Source organism: Chiloscyllium plagiosum, unplaced genomic scaffold (assembly GCF_037043375.1).
Source record: "Chiloscyllium plagiosum isolate Xiang-an unplaced genomic scaffold, Cpla_swu_hap1 HiC_scaffold_48, whole genome shotgun sequence".
NCBI lineage: Eukaryota > Metazoa > Chordata > Chondrichthyes > Orectolobiformes > Hemiscylliidae > Chiloscyllium > Chiloscyllium plagiosum.
The window spans coordinates 364,487-384,746 of record NW_028270186.1 but is presented as its reverse complement, the minus strand read 5'-3'; the positions used below and the strand labels follow the sequence as shown (position 1 = coordinate 384,746).

The 20,260-nt window shown below is 44.9% G+C and overlaps 1 protein-coding gene across 2 annotated transcripts in view; it reads left to right on the top strand.

The window, feature by feature from the left end:
• Positions 1 to 16,683, top strand: part of LOC122543000 (cell division cycle and apoptosis regulator protein 1-like) — a 72,824-nt gene extending 56,141 nt beyond the window's left edge. For both annotated transcript variants that reach the window (XM_043681150.2, XM_043681151.2), the window contains 4 exons: positions 11,100 to 11,226; positions 12,206 to 12,397; positions 15,169 to 15,374; positions 15,952 to 16,683. In XM_043681150.2, the coding sequence (XP_043537085.1) occupies positions 11,100 to 11,226; positions 12,206 to 12,397; positions 15,169 to 15,374; positions 15,952 to 15,984 (558 nt within the window). In that variant the 3' untranslated portion in view covers positions 15,985 to 16,683. The remainder of the gene's footprint in view (positions 1 to 11,099; positions 11,227 to 12,205; positions 12,398 to 15,168; positions 15,375 to 15,951) is intronic.
• Positions 16,684 to 20,260: the final 3,577 nt, after the last annotated feature.

The following is a 20,260-nucleotide window of genomic DNA, read 5'->3' as shown; positions in this document are numbered from 1 at the left end:
TATTTTGTTCATTTTAGGGCTTGAACTCTCCTGTGTCCAAGCCACCCCACCCCACACACCAGGCTTTGTTGATACAATCTGCCATTACAAAGGACATGGAACATAACAGCGCAGTACAGGCCCTTTGGCCCTCGCTGTTGCACCGACACGTGAAACTAATCTGAAGCCCATCTAATCTACACTATTCCATTATCATCCATATATTTATCCAATGACCATCTAAATGCCTTTAAAGTTGGTGAGTCTACCAGTGTTGCAGGCAGGGCATTCCACACCCTTACTTCTGAGTCAAGAACCTACCTCTGACATCTGTCCTTTATCTATCACCCCTCAATTTAAAGCTCTGTCCCCTCGTGCTAGCCATCACCATCCGAGGAAAAGGCTGTCACTCTCCAACCTGTCTAATCCTTTGATCATCTTGTATGTCTCCCCTAAATCACCTCTTCACCTTCTTCTTTCCACCGAAAACTGCCTCTAGTCCCTTAGCCATTCCTCATAAGACCTTCCCTCCATACCAGGCAACATCCTGGTAAATCTCCTCTTACCAATGCATCCATGTCCTTCCTATTATGTGGTGACCACAACTGTATGCAGTACTCAGAGTGCTGCTGCGCCAGAGTCTTGTACAGCTGCAGCAAGACCTCATAGCTCTAAACTCAATCTCACTACCAATAAAAGCTAACACACCATATACCGCCTTAACAACCTTATCAATCTGGGTGGCAACTTTCAGAGATCTATGCACATGGACACAGAGATCTCTCTGCTCATCCACACAACCAAGAATCTTACCATTAGTCCAGTACTCTGTATTCCTATGAGTCCTTCCAAAGTGAATCACCTCACACGCTTCCACATTAAACTCCATTTGCCACCTCCGCCCAGCTCTGCAACTTATGTCTATCCCTGTGTAACTTGCACTGTCCACAACTCCACTGAATCATCTGCAAATTTACTGATCCATTCTTCTACGCCCTCATCCAGGTCATGTATAAAAATGACAAACAGTAGTGGCCCCAAAAACCAATCCTTGTGCACCACTAGTAACTGAACTCCAGGATGAACATTTCCCATCAATCATCAACCTCTTGTCTTCTTTCAGCTAGCAAATTTCTGATCCAAACTGCTAGATCACTCTCAATTTCATACTACTGTATTTTCTGCAGTAGTCAACCGTGGGGAATCTTATCAAACGCTTTACTGAAATCCAAATACACCACACCAATAGCTTTACTGTCATCTACCTATTTGGTCACCTTCTCACAACTTAATAAGGTTCATGAGGCACGACCTGCCCTTCACAAAACTGTGTTGAGTATCGCTAATCAAAGTATTCCTTTCTAGATGATTATAAATCCAATTTCTTATAACCTTTTCCAACACTTTATGCACAACCGAAGTAAGGCTCACACGTCTATAATTACCAGGATTGTCTCTACACTCCTTGAACAAGGGGGCAACATCTGCTATCCTCCGCTCTTCGGGCAAAATACCTGTAGACAATGACGATCAAAGCCAAAGGCTCTACAATGTCCTCTCTAGCTTCCCAGAGAATCCTTTGATAAATCCCATCCGACCTAGGTGGCAAATGGAGTTTAATGTGGAAGCATGTGAGGTGATTCACTTTGGAAGGACTCATAGGAATACAGAGTACTGGACTAATGGTAAGATTCTTGGTTGTGTGGATGAGCAGAGAGATCTCTGTGTCCATGTGCATAGATCCCTGAAAGTTGCCACCAGATTGATAAGGTTGTTAAGGCGGTATATGGTGTGTTAGCTTTTATTGGTAGTGAGATTGAGTTTAGAGCTATTTGCAGAATTGCTTGCACCACTCTTTATGAACCTCCATCCCAACTAGTCTAATAGCCTGTATCTTGGTATTCTCCTCGATAACATTGGTATTCACACTGGAAAAAGACAATGAAAAATAATCATTTAGTGCCTCTCCTACCTCTTTGGACTCCACGCACAACTTCCCACTACTGTTCTTGACAGGCCCTACCCTTACTGTAGTCATTCTTTAATTCCTGACATACCTATGGAAAGCTTTATGGTTTTCCTTGATCCTACCTGCCAAAGACTTCTCATGTCCCCTCCTGGCTCTTCTTAGCTCTCATTTTAGGTCTTTGTTGGTTAACTTGTTACTCTCAAGTGCCTGAACTGAGCCTTCATGTCTCATCTTCACATAAGCCTCCTCTTTCCTGTTGACAAGAGATTCAACTTCTTTAGTAAACCACAGTTCCCTCGCTCTACCACTTCCTCCCTGCCTGACAGGTGTGTACTTGCCAAGAACCTACAGTAGCTTATCCTTGAAAACGCTCCATATTTCAATTGTGCCCATCCTATGCATCCTCAATATTTCCTAATCACATCATAATTGCCTTTCCCCCAGCTATAACTCTTGCCCTGCATTATATATCGATCCCTTTCCATTACGCAAGTAAATGTAACCGAATTGTAGTCACTATCACCAAAGTGCTCTCCTACCTCCAAATCTCACACCTGGCCCGGTTCATTACCCAGTACCAAATCCAAAGTGGCCTTGCCTCTTGTTGGCCTACCTGCATACTGTGTCAAGAAACTCTTCTGTGTACTTTGGACAAAAATCAACCCATCTCATGCACTGGAACTATAGCATTTCCAGTCAATGCTTGGAAAGTTAAAGACCCTCATAATAACTACCCTGTTACTCTTGCTCCTATCCAGAATAGTCTTGTTATCCTTTCCTCTACACCTCTGGAACTATTCGGCTGCCGATAGAAAACTCACAACCGAGTGACCTCCCTTTTCCTGTTTCTAACCTTACCCCATTTGGCCTCAGTAGATGAGTCCTCATGAAACATCCTTTCTGCCACCATAATATTGTCCTTGACTAACAATGCCACACTCCCCCTCTTTTACCCTCTTCTCTATTCTGACTGAAGCATCTAAACCCCAGAACCTGCAACCATTTCTGTCCCTGCTCTGTCTGTGTCTCTGAAATGACCACAACATTGAAGTCCCAGGTACTAACCTATGCTGCAAGTTCACCCACATTATTCAGGATGCCCCTCGCATTGAAGTAGACACACTTTAAACCACCTTCCTACCTGTTGGTACACTCCTGTGACCTTGAAACCTTATTCAGGACCTCACCCCTCTCAACCTCCTGTACAATGGAGCTACAATTCAGGTTCCCACCCCCCTGCTGAATTAGTTCAAATTCTCCCAAAGAGCATTATTAAATCTCCCCCACCCCAGGATATCGGTACCCTTCTGGTTCGGGTGTAAAGCATACTGTTTGTAGAGGTCCCACCTACCCCAGAATGAGCCCCATGTACCCAGGTATCTGAATCGCTCCCTCCTGAATCGCTCCCTCTTGAACCATCCCTGTAGCTAAGTGTTCAACTACTCTCCCTATTCCTCGCCCCTCAAGCATGTAGCATGGGTAACAAACCAGAGATGATACTGGATTGTTCTAGCATGAAGCTTCCACTCTAGCTCCTTGAATCTTTGCCTTATATCCCCATCCGTTTTCCTACCTATGTTTTTGGTACCTATGAGGACCACGACTTGGGGCTGCTCTCCATCCCCCTTAAGGATCCCGAAAACGCGATCCGAGGCATTACAAACCCTGGCATCTGGGAGGTAATGCACCTACTGCGAGTCTCTTTTGATCCCACAAAATCTCCTATCTGTCCCCCTAACTGTGGAGTCCCCAATGACGAATGCTCTGCTCATCTCCCCCCTTCCCTTCTGAGCAAGAGGGACAGACTCTGTGCCAGAGACCCGTACCCTATGGCTTACCCCTGGTAAGTTGTCCGCCCCCACTGTTTCCAAAAAGGTACACTTGTTATTGAGGGGAATGGAGACAGGGATCCCTGCACTGTCTGCCTGTTCCCTTTCTGTCCCCTGACTGTAATCCATCTTTTTCCTGTACCAGAGGTGTGACTACCTCCCTGTAACTTCTCTCAATTGTCCCCTCAGCCTCCTGAATGATCTGAAATTCATCCAGCTCCAGTTCCCTAACGTGGTTTCTAAGGAGCTGGAGTTGGGTGCACTTCCCGCAGATGAAATTAGCATGGACACTCGTGGTAACCATTAACTCCCACCTTCTACAGAAGGAGAATGCAACTGCCCTAACATCCATACCTGCTGTTCTGAATTCCCAAAGAGACTATTGAAAAAAAAAACTAGTAACCTTGCTAAATCGGCATGCAGAAACCTTTTTTTTGGTTAGAGGAGAAGGATGGCTGAGAGACACTACCTAAGTAGGGTTTCAGGTAAAGCAACACCGAAATATATTACCTCACTTACTCCGCCGTCCCACGTCTGCTTCGCCTATTCATGAGGTACGTTTTCAAAGGATTAATTTAACTTTCCGGCAGCCCCCGTCCTCTCTCTCACTGCTCCCGCTGCAAACACGCTAGCTGTATCCGTTAACAGCTATTCACCCTCCCAGCCAGATCATTATCTACTCCTTTGTCTTTCCAACTGTCTTCTCTCTCTTTGGGCTGTATCCCCACCTAGCATTTACTCCTTATCCCTTCCGTTCATCCATCTTCTGCATGTAAACAGACATTTTCCTTGCTATCATCAGTTCTGAGGAAGGGTCACCGGACACTCAATGTTAACTTTGATTTCTCAGATGCTGCATGGCCTGCTGAACATTTTCAGCAACATTTGTTTTTGTTTCTGATTTACAGCATCTTTTGTTCTTTTGCTTTTTATGGAGCACTCTTTGTATTCACCCACGTTGTCTGCAAGGCACTTGGCCTAAATTTGCAAGTGTGCTACTGAATAATTATCACGTATAACAGTACAGCGCAGTACAGGCCCTTCAGCCCACCAAGGTCAACCTAACCTACACACTCCTCAATTTATTGCCATCCATATACTTGTCCAGCAGTCACTTAAGTGTCCCTAATGTCTCTGACTGTACTACCACCACTGACACAGTGCATTCCACGCACCCACCTCTCTCTGCATAAAGACCCTACCTTGACATCTCCCCACATCTTCCTCCAATCACCTTAAAATTATGATTCCTCCTGACAGCTATTTCTGCCCTCGGGAAAAGTCTCTGGCTATCTACTCTCTCTGCCTCTCATTACCTTGAACACCTCTATCAAGCCACGTCTCTTGCTTCTCTCGTGTGGAAAAACCCTAGCTCACTCAATCTCTCTTCGTAAGACAAGCACTCCAGTCCAGGCAGCATCCTGGTAAATCTCCTCTGCACCCTCTCTAAAGCATCTACATCCTTCCTATAATGAGGCGACCAGACCTGAACTCAATATTCCAAAGGTGGTCTAGCCAGGATTTTAGAGAGCTGCAGCTTCATAAAATAAGCTTAAAAACTCAATCCCCCGTTAATGAAAGCCAAAACAGCATACACCTTTTTAACAACCCTATCAACTTGGGTGGAAACTTTAAGAGATGTATGTCGGTGCACCCTCAGATCCCGCTGTTCCTCCACACTGCCAAGAATCCTGTCTTTAACCCTGTATTCAGCATTCAAATTCGACCTTCCAAAATGACTCACTTTGCATTTATCCAGGTTGAATTCCATCTGCCACAACTCAGCCCAGCTCTGCATCCTGTCAATATCTTGTTGTAGTCGAAGAGTGTGGTGCTGGAAAAGCACAGCCGTTCAGACAGCATCCGAGTAGCAGGAGAGTTGACATTTCGAGCATCAACTCTTAATCAGGAAATAACCTACTTCTGACATCTCCCCATACATTCTTCAATCACCTTAAAGTTATGACTCCTTGTGACAGCTATTTCTGCCCTTTCCTGATGATGAGCTTATGCTCAAAACGTTGACTCTCTCACTCCTCAGATATTTTTCCAGCACCACACTCTTCACCTCTGATCTCCAGCATCTGCAGTCCTCCCTTTCTCCTGATGTCTTGTTGTAGCCTGCAACAGCCCTTGACACAATCTACAATGCCACTGACTTTTGTACCATCAGCAAACTTCCTAACCCACCCTTCCACTTCTTCATCCAAGTCATTTATAAAAACTGCAAAGTGCAGAGGCCCAAGAATGGATCCCTGCAGGGCACCACTATTCACCGACCTCCAGGCAGAATACTTTCCATCCACTACCACATGCTGTCTTTCGGCCAGCCAATTCTGTATCAAGATAGCCAAATGTCCCTGTATCCCATGCCTCCTAACTTTCTGAATGAGCCTACCATGGGAAACCTTATCGAATGCCTTTCTGAAATCCACATACACCACATCCACTGCTCGACCTTCATCAGTTTGTCTCGTCACATCCTCAAAGAATTCAATAAGACTTGAGGCATAACCTACCCCTCGTAAAGCCATGCTGACTATCTTTAATTAAACTATGTTTTTCCAAATAGTCAAATCTTAACTCTCTGAATCCTTTCCAGTACCTTGCTCACCGACGTAAGACTAACTGGTCTGTCGTTCCCAGGGGTTTTCCTATTCCCTTGAATAGGAACAACATTCACCTCCCTCCAATCAGCAAGTACTACTCCCGGGGAGAGTGAGGATACAAAGATCATCGTTAGAGGCGCAGCATTCTCATTCCTTGCTTTCCGTAGTAACCTTGGATATAATAGGTCTGGCCCTGTGGACTTACCTATCTTGATGCTTGCCAGAATTTCCAGCACATCCACTGTATTAATTTCAATCTGTTCCAGCCATTAACCTGGTCCACAGTGTTCTCGCCATCAACAAGATCCCCCTCTTTGGTGAATACTGAAGCAAAAACTTACATAGGTCTCCCCTACCTCTTCAGACTCTTGGCATAAGTTCCCTCCACTATCCCTGATTGGCCCTTCTCTCTCTCTGATCATTCTCTTATTCCTTGTGTACATGTCGAGTGCCTTTGGCTTTTCTCTAATCCTTCCCACCAAGGCTTTTTCGTGACCCCGCCAAGCTCTCCTCAGACCATTTTTTGAGTTCTTTCCTAGCTACCCTGGGATCTTCTAAAGCCATGCTAGATCCTCTCTTCCTCAATCTTAAGTAAGCTTCCATCTTCCTCTTGATCCAATGCTCCTTCACCTTACCATTCCTTGCCTGTTTCAGTGGAACAAAGTTATCCAATTTATACTCCATCGTTCCTGTCTAACAGCAGTATAATTTCCCCATCCCCCATTAAATACCTTCCCAAACTGTGTGTTCCTGTCCTCCATGGCTATGGTAAAGATGAGGCAGTTGTGGTCACTGTTACTGAAATGCTCTCCCATCGAGAGGTCTGACTCTGACCCGATTCGTTGCCAAGCACCAAATCCAACGTGGCCTCCTCTTGAGTTGGCCTATCTACACATTGAGTCAGGAATCCTTCTTGGGCACACCTGACAAAATTTGCTCCGTCTAGACCATCTGTATGAAGGAGGTTCCAATCAATATTGGGGAAGTTGAAGTCACCATAATAACAACTCTGGTATATCTACCCCTTTTACAAGATCTGCTGTCCAATCTGTTCTTCTGTGTCTCTGCTGCTGTTGGGAGATTTACAAAAATTGACTGCTCATTTCCTGTTACTGACTTCCACCCATTCTGACTCAGTAGGCAAACCCTCTTCAACAACCTCCTTTTCTGATGCTGTGATGTACTCTCTAATTAGCAATGCTACTCCCCTCCTCTTTGACCACCATTCCCCCTCCGCGTTCTTTTTAAAAGATCGAAACACTGGAACATCCAGCTACCATTCTTGCGAAATCCGTTTCTCTCTTATGGCCCCAACATCGTAGTTCCAAGTAAAGATCCATGCTCTAAGTTTGTCACTCTTATTTAGAACATAGAACAGTACAGCACAGAACAGGCCCTTCAGCCCACGATGTTGTGCCGACCACTGATCCTCATGTATGCACCCTCAATTTCTGTGACCATATGCATGTCCAATAGTCTCTTAAATGTCCCCAATGACCTTGCTTCCACAACTGCTGCTGGCAACGCATTCCATGCTCTCTCAACTCTCTGTGTAAAGAACCCGCCTCTGACATCCCCTCTATACTTTCCTCCAACCAGCTTAAAACTATGACCCCTCGTGTTAGTCATTTCTGCCCTGGGAAATAGTCTCTGGCTATCGACTCTATCTATGCCTCTCATTATCTTGTATACCTCAATTAGGTCTCCTCTCCTCCTCCTTTTCTCCAATGAAAAATGTCCGAGCTCAGTCAACCGCTCTTCATAAGATAAGCCCTCCAGTCCAGGCAGCATCCTGGTAAACCTCCTCTGAACCCTCTCCAAAGCATCCACATCTTTCCGATAATAGGGTGACCAGAACTGGACGCTGTATTCCAAGTGCGGTCTAACCAAAGTTTTATAGAGCTGCAACAAGATCTCATGACTCTTGAACTCAATCCCCCTGTTAATGAAAGCCAAAACACCATATGCTTTCTTAACAACCCAGTCCACTTGAGTGGCCATTTTAAGGGATCTATGTACCTCCACAGCAAGATCCCTCTGTTCCTCCACACTGCCAAGAATCCTATACTCAGCTTTCAAATTTGACCTTCCAAAATGCATCGCCTCACATTTATCCAGGTTGAACACCATCTGTCACCTCTCAGCCCATCTCTGCATCCTGTAAATGTCACGCTGCAGCTTACAACAGCCCCCTATACTGTCAACGACACCTCCAACCTTTGTGTCGTCTGCAAACGTGCTGACCCATCCTTCAATCCCCTCACCCAAGTCATTAATAAAAATTACAAACAATAGAGGCCCAAGGACAGAGCCCTGTGGAACACCACCCACCACAGACTTCCAGGCAGAATATTTTCCTTCTACTACCACTCACTGTCTTCTGTTGGCCAGCTAATTCTGTATCCAGACAGCTAAGTTCCCCTGTATCCCATTCCTCCTGACCTTCTGAATGAGCCTACCATGGGGAACCTTATCAAATGCCTTGCTGACGTCCATATACACCACATCCACAGCTCGACCCTCATCAACTTTTCTCGTGACATCCTCAAAGAACTCTATCAGGTTTGTGAAGCATGACCTGCCCCCCTCAAAGCCGTGCTGACTGTATTTAATCAAGCCATGCTCTTCCAGATGGTCATAAATCCTATCCCTCAGAATCCTTTCTAACACCTTGCAGTCAACAGACATGAGACTGACTGGTCTGTAATTGCCAGGGATTTCCCTATTTTCCTTTCTTGAAGAGAGGAATTACATTTGTCTCTCTCCAGTCCTCAAGTACGACTCCAGTGGAGAGTGAGGATGCAAAGATCTTCGCAAGTGGCAAAGCAATTGCATTTCTTGTTTCCCAAACCAGCCGAGGACAAATCTGGTCCGGGCCTGGCAACTTGCCAATCTTAATGTTTGACAAAATTTTCAGCACATCAGTTTCCTCTATCTCTATCCATTACAGCATGCACACCTGCTCTTCAAAGGTTTCATTCACTACAAAGTTTGTTTCTTTCGGAAAGACAGAAGCAAAAAACTCATTTAGGGCTTCCCCTACCTCTTCGGACTGCACACACAAAATTCCCTATGCTATCCCTGATTGGCCCTACTCTTTCTTTGACCATTCTCTTATTCCTCACATACATGTAAAATGCCTTTGTGTTCTCCCTAATCCGTTCTGCCAAGCCTTTCTTGTGCCCTCTCCTGGCTCTCCTCAGACCATTTTTGAGCTCCTTCCTCGCCTGCCTGTAATCCTCTAGAGCTGAGCTTGACCCCTAGCTTTCTCCACCTTATGTAAGCTACCTTTTTCCTTTTGATGAGAAGCTCCATCGCTCTCGTCATCCAATGGTTCCTTTATCTTACCACTACTTGCCTGTCTCAGAGGGACATATTTATTCATCACTTGCAACAACTGTTCCTTGAACAGTCTCCACATGTCTATAGTGCCTTTACCATGGAACAATTGCTCCCAGTCCATGCTTCCTAACTCATGTCTAATCGCATCATAGTTACCTCTTCCCCATTTAAATATCCTCCCATTTTGCCTCATCCTCTCCTTCTCCATAGCTATGTAGAATGTGAGGCAGTTGTGGTCACTATCTCCAAAATGCGCTCTCACCACAAGATCTGATACCTGCCCCGGCTCGTTTCCGAGCACCAAGTCTAGAATGGCGCCTCCCCTCAACGTACTGAGTTAATCTGACACTCCTTGCATTGAAACTGACGCACTTATACCCATCCCTTTTGCCCTATCAACTGTGCATCTTTCCTGACATATTCTATACATTCTATTTCTGCCTGTTCAACAACTACCTCGAGTCTGTAGCTCTGGTTTCCATCCCCCTGCCAAAATGGAGTTTGAACCCTCCCAAAGTGCTCTGGCAAATCTCCCGCCCAGGACACGAGTGCCCCTCCAGTTTAAGTGCAACCTGTCCTTCATGTACAGGTCCCACCTTCCCCAGAAGATTCCTCAATAACCTACGTATCTGTAGCCCTCCCTCCTGCACCAACCCTGTAGCCACGTGTTTAGCTGCACTCTCTCCCTGTTCCTCACCTCATTAGCACGTGGCACCAGTAGTAATCCTTAGATTACTTTGCTTGTCCTGTTTTTTAGATTCCAACCTAACTCCCTGAAAGCACTTTTTAGATCCTCATCCCTTTTCCTGGCTATGTCATTGGTGCCAATGTGCACCACTTTTGGCTGCTCACCTTGCCCCTTTGGAATCTTGTAGATTTAATCAAAGACTTGCCGGACCCTGGCACCTGGGAGGCAACCTACCTTACGGGAATCCTGTTCACGGCCGCAGAATCTCCTGTCTGCTCCTCTAACTATTGAGTGTCCTACCACGAGTGTTTTTCTATTTTCTCCCCTTCAGAGCCAGGCTCAGTGCCAGAGACCTGGCCACTATGGCTTTGGTATCACGAGTGTGCAAAGGTGCATTGGTGTCATTGCATCTTGTCACTGTGGATTATTGAGGTTCATTCACACATTCTGTTCCTTTGGTATACTCAGAAAAGCTATTGTGACAGACGTGGATTGTTCACTATGCAGTGGGTCAGCCTCTGATATCTCTCAGGACATGAGTCACGCATTGGTGCCTCAGTGATCATGGGACTGTCTCTGAAACTGCACAGGGTGCAGAGACAAGGCTAGGTAAGTGATTACAATCAGTCCAGATTGCTGGGGCACCCATATCGAAGAACTGAAGTTGCATGTTTGTATTACAGATTAAGCAGCTACTGAGCAAGGTGTGCTCACAGAACATGTGTCTTTATCGAACCCTCACTGATGGCTGGGAAGGAGATCTGGAGAAACTGGAGAATAAAAGCCTCATAACTGAGGACATGCTGCTCGGTAAGAGTTTTACTATTGCTGTGTGTGGTTTTGACAATGGAATAGCTGCTAGAAAAATGAAGGACTGCAGGAGTTTAATTAATTGCCTTGCTGTCTTTCACTGGTCTCAAACAACTGCTACCTGCAGTTATAATCATCACAAATGGGACTGTGCTTCAAGTCTCTGTGCTCCCTATTTTTTTTCCCCATATTCCTTCATGGGATGTGGGCATCCCTGGCTGGACCAGCATTTATTACCCAGCCCCAATTGCTGAGAATTGAGAGTCAACCACATTGCTGTGGGTCTGGAGTCTCATGTCGGCCAAACTAGATAAGGATGGCAGGTTTCCTTCCCAAAAGGACATTAGTGAATCAGATGGGTTTTACTGACAGTAATGGTTTCATGATCATCATTAGACTCTTAATTCCAGATTTTTATTGAATTCAAATTACACCAGTTGCTGCAATGGGATTCGTACCTGGAGCCCCCAGAACATACGGGGCTCTCTGGATTAATAGTCATGCAATAATGCCATTAGGCCATTGCTTCCCTGTTTAACTGCAGTTCGCATCCTGCAGTAAAAATGCTCAGTCATTGAAGCTGTTCAGGGCCAAAATTGAGACATTTATATCTGAGGATTCACTGGATTTGAACATCAGGCAGGAAAGTGGAATTCCGACCAAAGGGCCTGCCTGGCCTTTTCCTCTTTGATTCATGCTTGTGTCTGCTAGAGACCTGGCACAATATGTCCTCCATTGCTCTGGAAGAATAGGCAGCTGGATAGCTGGTCAGTCCATCAGAGTCCATAGCATCCTGTACTTTAAACCTGCTGAATTCAGTCAAACCAAAGTTTTCTCATCCCCACCCTTCAAATCACTTGTTCACTTCCTGTTATTGTCCTGTTGCTGGGACAACATGGTGGGTTATACTTGTGCTCCTTGACTGCTTGTTCAGAGAGGGGCGGAATTTAGGTCTTTGATTGTTGTGCTTCTCCTTCAGGGAACCAGTATCTATTGCCATCTTGTCCCAGTGTCCCTCCCAGTAAGCCAAGGACCCGGTCTGGAGACAACACCCTGGTGGAGTACAATGGTAACATGGTCAATGTTGGCAACTTGATTCAGAAGCTGGAGCGAGATGAGAGAAACCGTGCAGACATGGAAAACAAACTTCAATCAATGGAGACCCAGCTTGGTGAGCACATAAAGGAATCTGGGTGAGAAGGATGTGATACTCTGGGGCCCGCAGCTGATAGGAACATACCAAGAGGCAAAAGCTAAGAGAGCTGCAGGAGAGATGGCAGAGATCTTCTCCAGGGAAGTTGGAGAACCTCAAGTTGATTTCCTGAGAGCAGAGAAGTACAGAGGAAGATTTAACCAAGATCTTTCAAATATGAAGGGTCAGTTGAGCAGGTCTTATCATTGGGAGGAGGGTCATTCACCACGCCACACAGATTGAAGGGAATTCAAGTTACAACCAAGACACATGCACGCACCCTCCCTCCCTTACTCTCTTTTGCCAACTCATTGCATAACAATATTCATCCACGATCGAGGGTTGACTGACTGGCAGAGAGTGGGGTAAAGGGGTCCTTTCTCAGGTTGGCAGCCGGTGACAAGTTGGGACCACGTCTGCAGGGGCCCATGCTGGGACGGCTCGTCTTCACATTAAACATTAACGAGATGGAGAAAGGAACTGAGAGCATTGTTGCTTAGTTTGTAAATGATACAAAGATGAGTGGAGGGACAAGTAGTGTTGAGGAAGCCTAGAGACTGCAGAAGGACTTAGACCTATACAGGTTGGAAGAGTGGTCAAAGAAATGACAGTACAGTGTGAGCAAGTGTGAGGTTATGCACTTTGGTGGAAAAACAGAGGGAATGGCTATTTTCTAAATGAGCAGAGACTTTGGAAATTTGAAGCTCAGTCTTAGGAGTCCCAGTGAAGGATTCTGTTCAGGTTAACATGCAGGTACAGTTGGCAGTTAGGAAGGCAAATGCAATGTTTCAAGAGGGCAGCAGTGTAAGAGGGGTTTGGGTGGGATGTTTGGTGTGGACTTGTTGGGCCCAAGGGCCTGTTTCCATACTGGAGGAATTCTATGATTAAAAGATGTGCTGCTAAGGCTGTTTCAGGCTCTGATCAGACTGTGTTTGGAATATTGTGAGCAGTTTTGTGCTCTGTATTCAAAAACAAAACATGAATTGGTGTTGAAGGGGATTTGCAAGAATGATCCCAAGGAAGAATGGCTTGTCATATGAGGAACGGCTGAGGACTCTGAGTCTCTACTTAATGGAGTTTCAAAGGATGAGGAATTTCATTAAAATTGAAATAATAGTGAGAGACCTAGATAGAGTGATATTGAGAAAATGTTTCAGCCAGTAGGACTAGGACTTGAGGGTGCAGCCTCCATGAAGGGATAACCGTTTAGGACTGAGATGAGAAGGAATTTCTTCAGCCAGGGGGCAGTGAATCTGTGGGATTCATGCCACAGAGGGTTATGGAGGTCAAGTCATTGAGTGTCAGTAAGGTAGAGAGAGGTTCTTGTTGAGTAAGTGGATCAAGCGTTACAGGGAAAAGGCAAGAGAATGGGGTTGAGAAACATTTCAGTCATTATCGAATGGCGGAGCATTGGCCGAATTCTGCTCCTGTATCTTGTCTTATCAATGCGATTTCTTTCATAAACAAAATTGTTGATTTATCAAGTAAAACCTATCCAATGTAACTGCAGCATTGGTTAACACAGAATTTGTAATGGCGAAGTACAAATGTGCAGTGATAATCTTGTGCACTCTCACTCTCTGATACGCACTTCCGATAAAGGCAGGAACAGATTTATCACAAGTGATACTTCAAGAAGAAATAAACTGTCTGACCAAGTTCTTGAAGTGTAGAATGTTCCAGAATGCCCCATTCTGATTTTCTGGCATGCACGCTTAAGTCACAAATCACACAGTTGTCTCTGGAATCTTAACAGACCCAAATTAGGAAATCTGATGTTCAGAAGTTCAGTCCCTCTCTCAGAAGAATGGGTTACATTTCACCCTGATGTCTCAGCTGAAGGTTCTTGTCAGAAACAGAAGAGGTCAGTTGGGTAGCTTTCCATTTGGATTCCTGTCCCCAACTAATTTCACACAGAAACAACTCTTCAAGCCATAGACTGTCGCAAACAGTAAGCTATTAAATGCACGCAGGCCACATCTAAATTATCTGAAGTCATTTTATTCCCAAGAAACTTGTTAATTTCACCAAAAAATCTCAGTGTCAGAGTTTTCAGTGTATTATTTGAACCTGATTTGAAGGTGCCAGTGTTGGACTGGGGTGTACAAAGTTAAAAATCGCACAACACCAGGTTATACGTCCAATAGGTTTAATTGGAAGCACTAGGTTTGACAACCACCTGATGAAGAAGCAGCACTCCGAAAGCTCGTGCTTCCAATTAAAACTGTTGGACGTATAACCTGGTGTTGTGCGATTTTTAAGTTTATTTGAACCTGGTCCAGATATCTACGTATGACACAAAATGGATCCCAGTTTTCAAATTCTTCAAAATTCAAGTCTTCCGTGAAATGTTAAATATGGAACTGCTTTAGAAGTTTAAACCAAAACACCAGAAGAGTGATAAGAGTGTCTTTAATGCGGAGATTGCTGTTGTGAGATGAGCTGCCTCAAGAGGCCATGGAAGCAGATTCAATAATAACTTACAAGTTGGAGTTAGATAAATAGTTGAAAAGGAGATGGGCGCTTGAAGGGGTTTGGAATAAGCTAGGAAGATTGGGGTGATTGTTTTGATTCTTTTCTGGGGCTAGTACATGAACGACACTGAACCAAATGGCCCTCTTTTCGACAATCAGATGCTATAATGCGGTTAGAATGCAGATGTTAGATTAAGTCGGGTTTCAGATGTGGGCAGGGTTTGGAGATAGGAGTACAGTGCTATGATTAACTGTTGAGAAATGTTTCCTACACAGCTGAAACTTTGGGCAAGTTATCCTCAAATGACAGTGTAAACAAGTCGCTGAGCTCAGGGATGCAGGAAATGCAGAAACAGGTCTCTGAGCTGGAGGATCGGGTCAAGGCAGCAGAGAAATTGAAGGTCTTCTATGAACTGCGGCTTCAGGATAACACCAGGAATCTTAACTCCATGATTGAGGACATCCAGCGCATCATTAAAAAGGTGAAAGACATTGAGCTGTTGTCCAGCTCTTTGCCCAAATCCCCTTGTGTTGTCCATCACCCCCTCATCCAACCTCCTCATTGGTCCCAGTTCCTTGATACACTGCAATGGGTAGTCATTTAGTAGGTCTGTGCCAGAGGGGCTGGTTTTTCTGGTGACAACACAATGTCAGCAGCACTTTGTTTGCCAGTGGGGCTCACTGATAGGGGCTGTGTTTTGAATGAAGGTGGGTGGGGGGGGGGGGGAATGGAGTTGTGGGAGCAGGCGTCACAGTTGGCTTGGGTGTGATCACTGGGGTATTTGGATTAATGGGCTATTTTGGAGATGTCAGGAGGGCCTGTGGGCTGGGGGACACTTACAGGAGAAGTGTATCATCGGAGAGTCTGTAGGTAGTGTGCTTTGGAGAGAGATTGTAGGGGAGGGGGAGGGTTTCAGAAGGTTGGTGGGTTGTTGGAGTGGAGTATTTTAGGGGTGAGTTCGTGGGGTGTCAGATATATCTGACTGAGGTGGGTGGTGGATTAGCTTGATGGTGAGTATTTGTTGAGTAAATCTGAAGATTTTATTTTTAATTTCACAGAACAACGCCGTGACAGAGAAGAAGGAGAAGTGAGGAGAGGGCCTCGTCCCCAGAGATTGAGAGTGTGGAATCCCTGATAGTATACAGTGAGCTAGCATCAGATTCGTATATTGTGACCTGCTTGAACCCTTGCTTTCCTAATCTTATTAAAGGCCTAACTCTCATACCAAGTGACTCCACAAACTGCAAGTTTGCTGAACTGTGCCGTGTGTTTTAATTTTTACATCGGTCCTGTGCATCATATTCAGGATGTACAATTGGGGAACAGAGACCGATGTGTATATTTGTGTGTAAACATCCATGTTGTAGTAGCGTCCTGACAGGGACCTCCTCTCTCTCTCTCTTTTTCTTTCTCTCTCTCTCTCTCTCTCTTTCTCCACTCACTCCAATTTCTACTGTTGGAACCAGGGGGTAACAGCATGGTCTGGGCTTTGCCCAGTCAAAGTGAGTCTGTTGAAGTTTCCTTTCTTTGTCTAACACATGGCAGGGTCATCGGAGAAAATATCATTCCCTGAACTCTTCCTGGGTGCAGGTGATTGATTGTTGGTCCTGGCCAGTTGGCAAGTTAACAAAGCAATCAATTTCAACCCCTTTCCATTTCTCCCTTTAGACTGAGGCTTGTGGGCATCTGTTTCCCTCCACAACTGACTTCCTTTAGATTCTTGTTGCCCCTTCCTCTATCAGGATGTCACAGTATTTACAATATAAAGATTCTTCACTGTTTTTAAAATGTTTGGTGTGTGTTGTGTCCAATTATTCCAAGGTTTGTTATTGACGAAAAAATAGAAGCAGACTGAGGTTGCTTGACCATATGCTGTCAATTGCACCTGAGCACAGAACATTGGTAACATGGGTGCCTGCAGCAGCTTTGGCTCACAGTGAAGAGAGACTCATTTTGTGTTCACACAAGCATTGTCTCTCCCTGTGGCAATGTCTGTACATTCTGGGCTGGGAGTGGAACAACTGCTCCACGAGAGACATAAATCCCACCTCTCTACAGGGCTGGGTGACAATTTACTGGTCTGGGCGTTATAGATTGGTGAGTGGGTACTGATTGCAGTCACCGCTCTAGTTAGTCTGATCTTTGGTGGAGCAATGTTCACCGAGCATTTCAAACTGTCCAGAGCCAGAGCCCTGAACCTCAGCTGAACTTGGGATCCAAAGTCAACAAGGATCCTCCTCATCAGCTCAAACTGGGCCACAAGTCCTTATGGTTGCATTGTGTGATATGTGCAATCACAGCACCATCCAATTAATGTCAGTGGGAGCTTGCTTTGCGTGAGTAAGCTGCCATATTTCTGATGTGCTTCACTGTTTGTGCAATGTGGTGGAACATTGAGAAATAGTCTGGAAGTGCAGGTTTTCTTCATGTGAAGGGAATGGGCAATACCACCTCTCTGCTGTCACCACTGTGGACTGGACATTTCTTTGTCATTCCATCATAATTCCAAGATTTTGAACCAGTGGTGTGTGGGAGGATCTTTAGCAGATGGGCTGTAGTGGTTCAAGAAGGCAGCTGCAAGTTTGTTAAAAGACAGTTAGAAATGGGCAGTTAATAGTGGACTTGCCAGTGACCCTTGCAAGCTATCAATGGCCTCCAGTGAAGCTGTGTCATGTGGGATGTTGCATTTTGAGTATTTAAACAATTAAGCATTAAACATCCTGCTCCTTTGGAGTTATTGTGCAAAAGCTGCCTCACCGAAAAAGAGAGCTCAGTTGACAGTATGTAAGTAATGACGTTAATGAGATTGCACAAGGTGGGTCAGTCAATAGTGTTAAGCAGTGAGTTTAGCCTATGCAACAGCTGACACTGGGATTAAATATGAATGTGTTCACCGATTGCAAATTTGGGCGTTGCTGTTGACAGGTTGAGGTGTTCCTTCCAGATGGTGGATTGTACCTTAACCAGAACTTTTGTTCGACCTTCAACTCAAAGCTGATCGGATTCTGTGCTCTGACTTCAGGCTAGCTCACACAAATATGAAACTGCCAGTACATTGAGCTTGGGTAGATCTTTGATACTAACTCTTGTATGGCATCAGGAATTGTCCCTTTGACTCCAACTATGGATTTACTCAGCTTGCTTTATATAATGCCTTTGTCATGACAGAGTGCTGATAAAAAGCTACCTGGGGTATTGGTATGTTGTAATTGAGGACATTTGGGGGAGAAGATGATCTTTGTGGAGAATGTGATTGCTTCCACTGTCGAACAGTGGCTGTTACCAGCCTTTTTGTATATGATGCCTATTTACTCATGTAAGTTGGTGCCAGGCAGCCCTGCTCAGTTTTGAGCACAGTCTCCTCAGAATGAAAACTGCTTGTACAGGTCCCATTCCAGAGTCTTTGGTCTGTAAGCCAGGCCGATACGTCAGGCAGTGCTGCGCTGTCAGAGGTGCTGTCATTCAGCTTTCTTTCACCTTCACGTGGATGCAAAGGACCACATTGCACAAATTGTGTTCGGCTGATAGTTCCACTCCATCAACATCACAAAACGTGGTGCTGATGTAATGATCACACTGTTGTTTATGGATCTTTCTGTGCACCAAGCAGCTGCCAACTTTCTTCAGTATTGAAATACAATTCTAATTTTGTGTGATCAGCTTTAATATGCTTTGGGGCATCCTGAGATATTTCAAGGTAACAAAGGATCTTTTGTTCACACAACGCTGTTTATTTTCATCTATCATACAATCTAATGCAAATATGTGGTATCCAGAAACAGGGCATTCAGCCCAAGCAATGCTTGCTGGTGTTTACACAGCATTTGTTGCATCTCCACTCTTGCCATCTGAATCTAATATCTTAACCCTGTATTTTCTTGCCCAATGGAGGCTTGTCTTGTTTCCCTGTAAATACATTTATACCATTCTTGGAGGAAAGAAGCACCTTGAATTTCTTCCTGCTTCACTCAGCAGTAAACACAGCATGCTTTTAGTGTTGAGAGTTTTGTGCTGGAAAAGCACAGCAGGTCAGGCAGCATCCGAGGAGCAGGAGAATCAATTGTTTTGGGCATAAACACTTCTTCAGAAATTCAATCAGGACAGCATGGTTTTGGTGTTTAACAATGGACGCAGCTGTTCACTTTATATATTAATGATCTGGATGAAGGGACTGGGGGCAGTCTGGTGAAGTTTGCCGATGATACAAAGTTAGGCAGACAGGCAGGTAATACTGATGAGGTGGGGAGGCTGCAGAAAGATTTAGACAGTTTAGGAGAGTGGTCCAGGAAATGGCTGATGAAATTCAATGTGAGGTCTTGCACTTTTGGAAAAAAGAAAGCAGACATGGACTACTTTCTAAACGTTGAGAAAATTCATAAAGCATAAGTGTAAAGGGATCTGGGAGTGCTAATCCAGGATTCTCTAAAGGTTGACTTACAAGTTTGAGTCTGGTTAAGAAAGCAAATGTAATGTTGTCATTTATCTCAAGAGGGTTGGAATATAAAAGCAGCGATGTGCTTCTGAGACCTTATAAAGCTCTAGTTAGGCCCCATACCTCAGAATAATTGTGTCCAGTTTTAGACCCCACACCACAGGAAGGACATACTGGTACTGGAGTGTGTCCAGCGGAGATTCACACCGATGATCCCTGGAATGGTAGGCCTAACATACAATGAATGGCTGAGAATCCTGGGATTATATTCATTAGAGTTTAGAAAGTTGAGGGGAGATCTAATAGAAACTTGCAAGATAATGCATGGCTCAGAAAGGATAGACACTGGGAATTTGTTTCTGTTAGGCAGGGAGTCTAGGACCCGTGGGCACAGCCTTGGAATTAGAGGGGGTTAATTTAGAATGGAAATGAGGCATTTCTTCAGCCAGAAAGTGGTGGGCCTGTGGAATTCATTGACACTGAGCACAGTGCAGGCTGGGGTGTTTAAATGTCTTTCAGCAGAGTTCGTGATCTTGCAAGGAATTAAGGGCTACGGGAAGAGTGCGGATAAGTAGAGTTGAAATGCCCATCAGTCACGATTAAATGACAGAGTGAACTCGATGGGCTGAATGATCTTATTTTCACTCATGTCTTATGGTCATATTATGATGTTTTGCAATGTGATGCCATCCTATCCAAACAGTGTCTAGTTTCAGGAACATTTGAGAGGCAATGCCAATACTTTTTAAAGCGCTCCACATACAGAGTCAAACCTCAGACGCTGTGGCTCAAGCATTGTCCTTTAGTGACTCTGATTCAGATCCCACTAGATAGAGCTTGACTAACACTTGAGGACACCTGTGCTGTCAGGCATGTTAAAACTGAGGCACTGTCTGCCCAATTTGAGATAGATGTGAAATATCACATTGCCACTC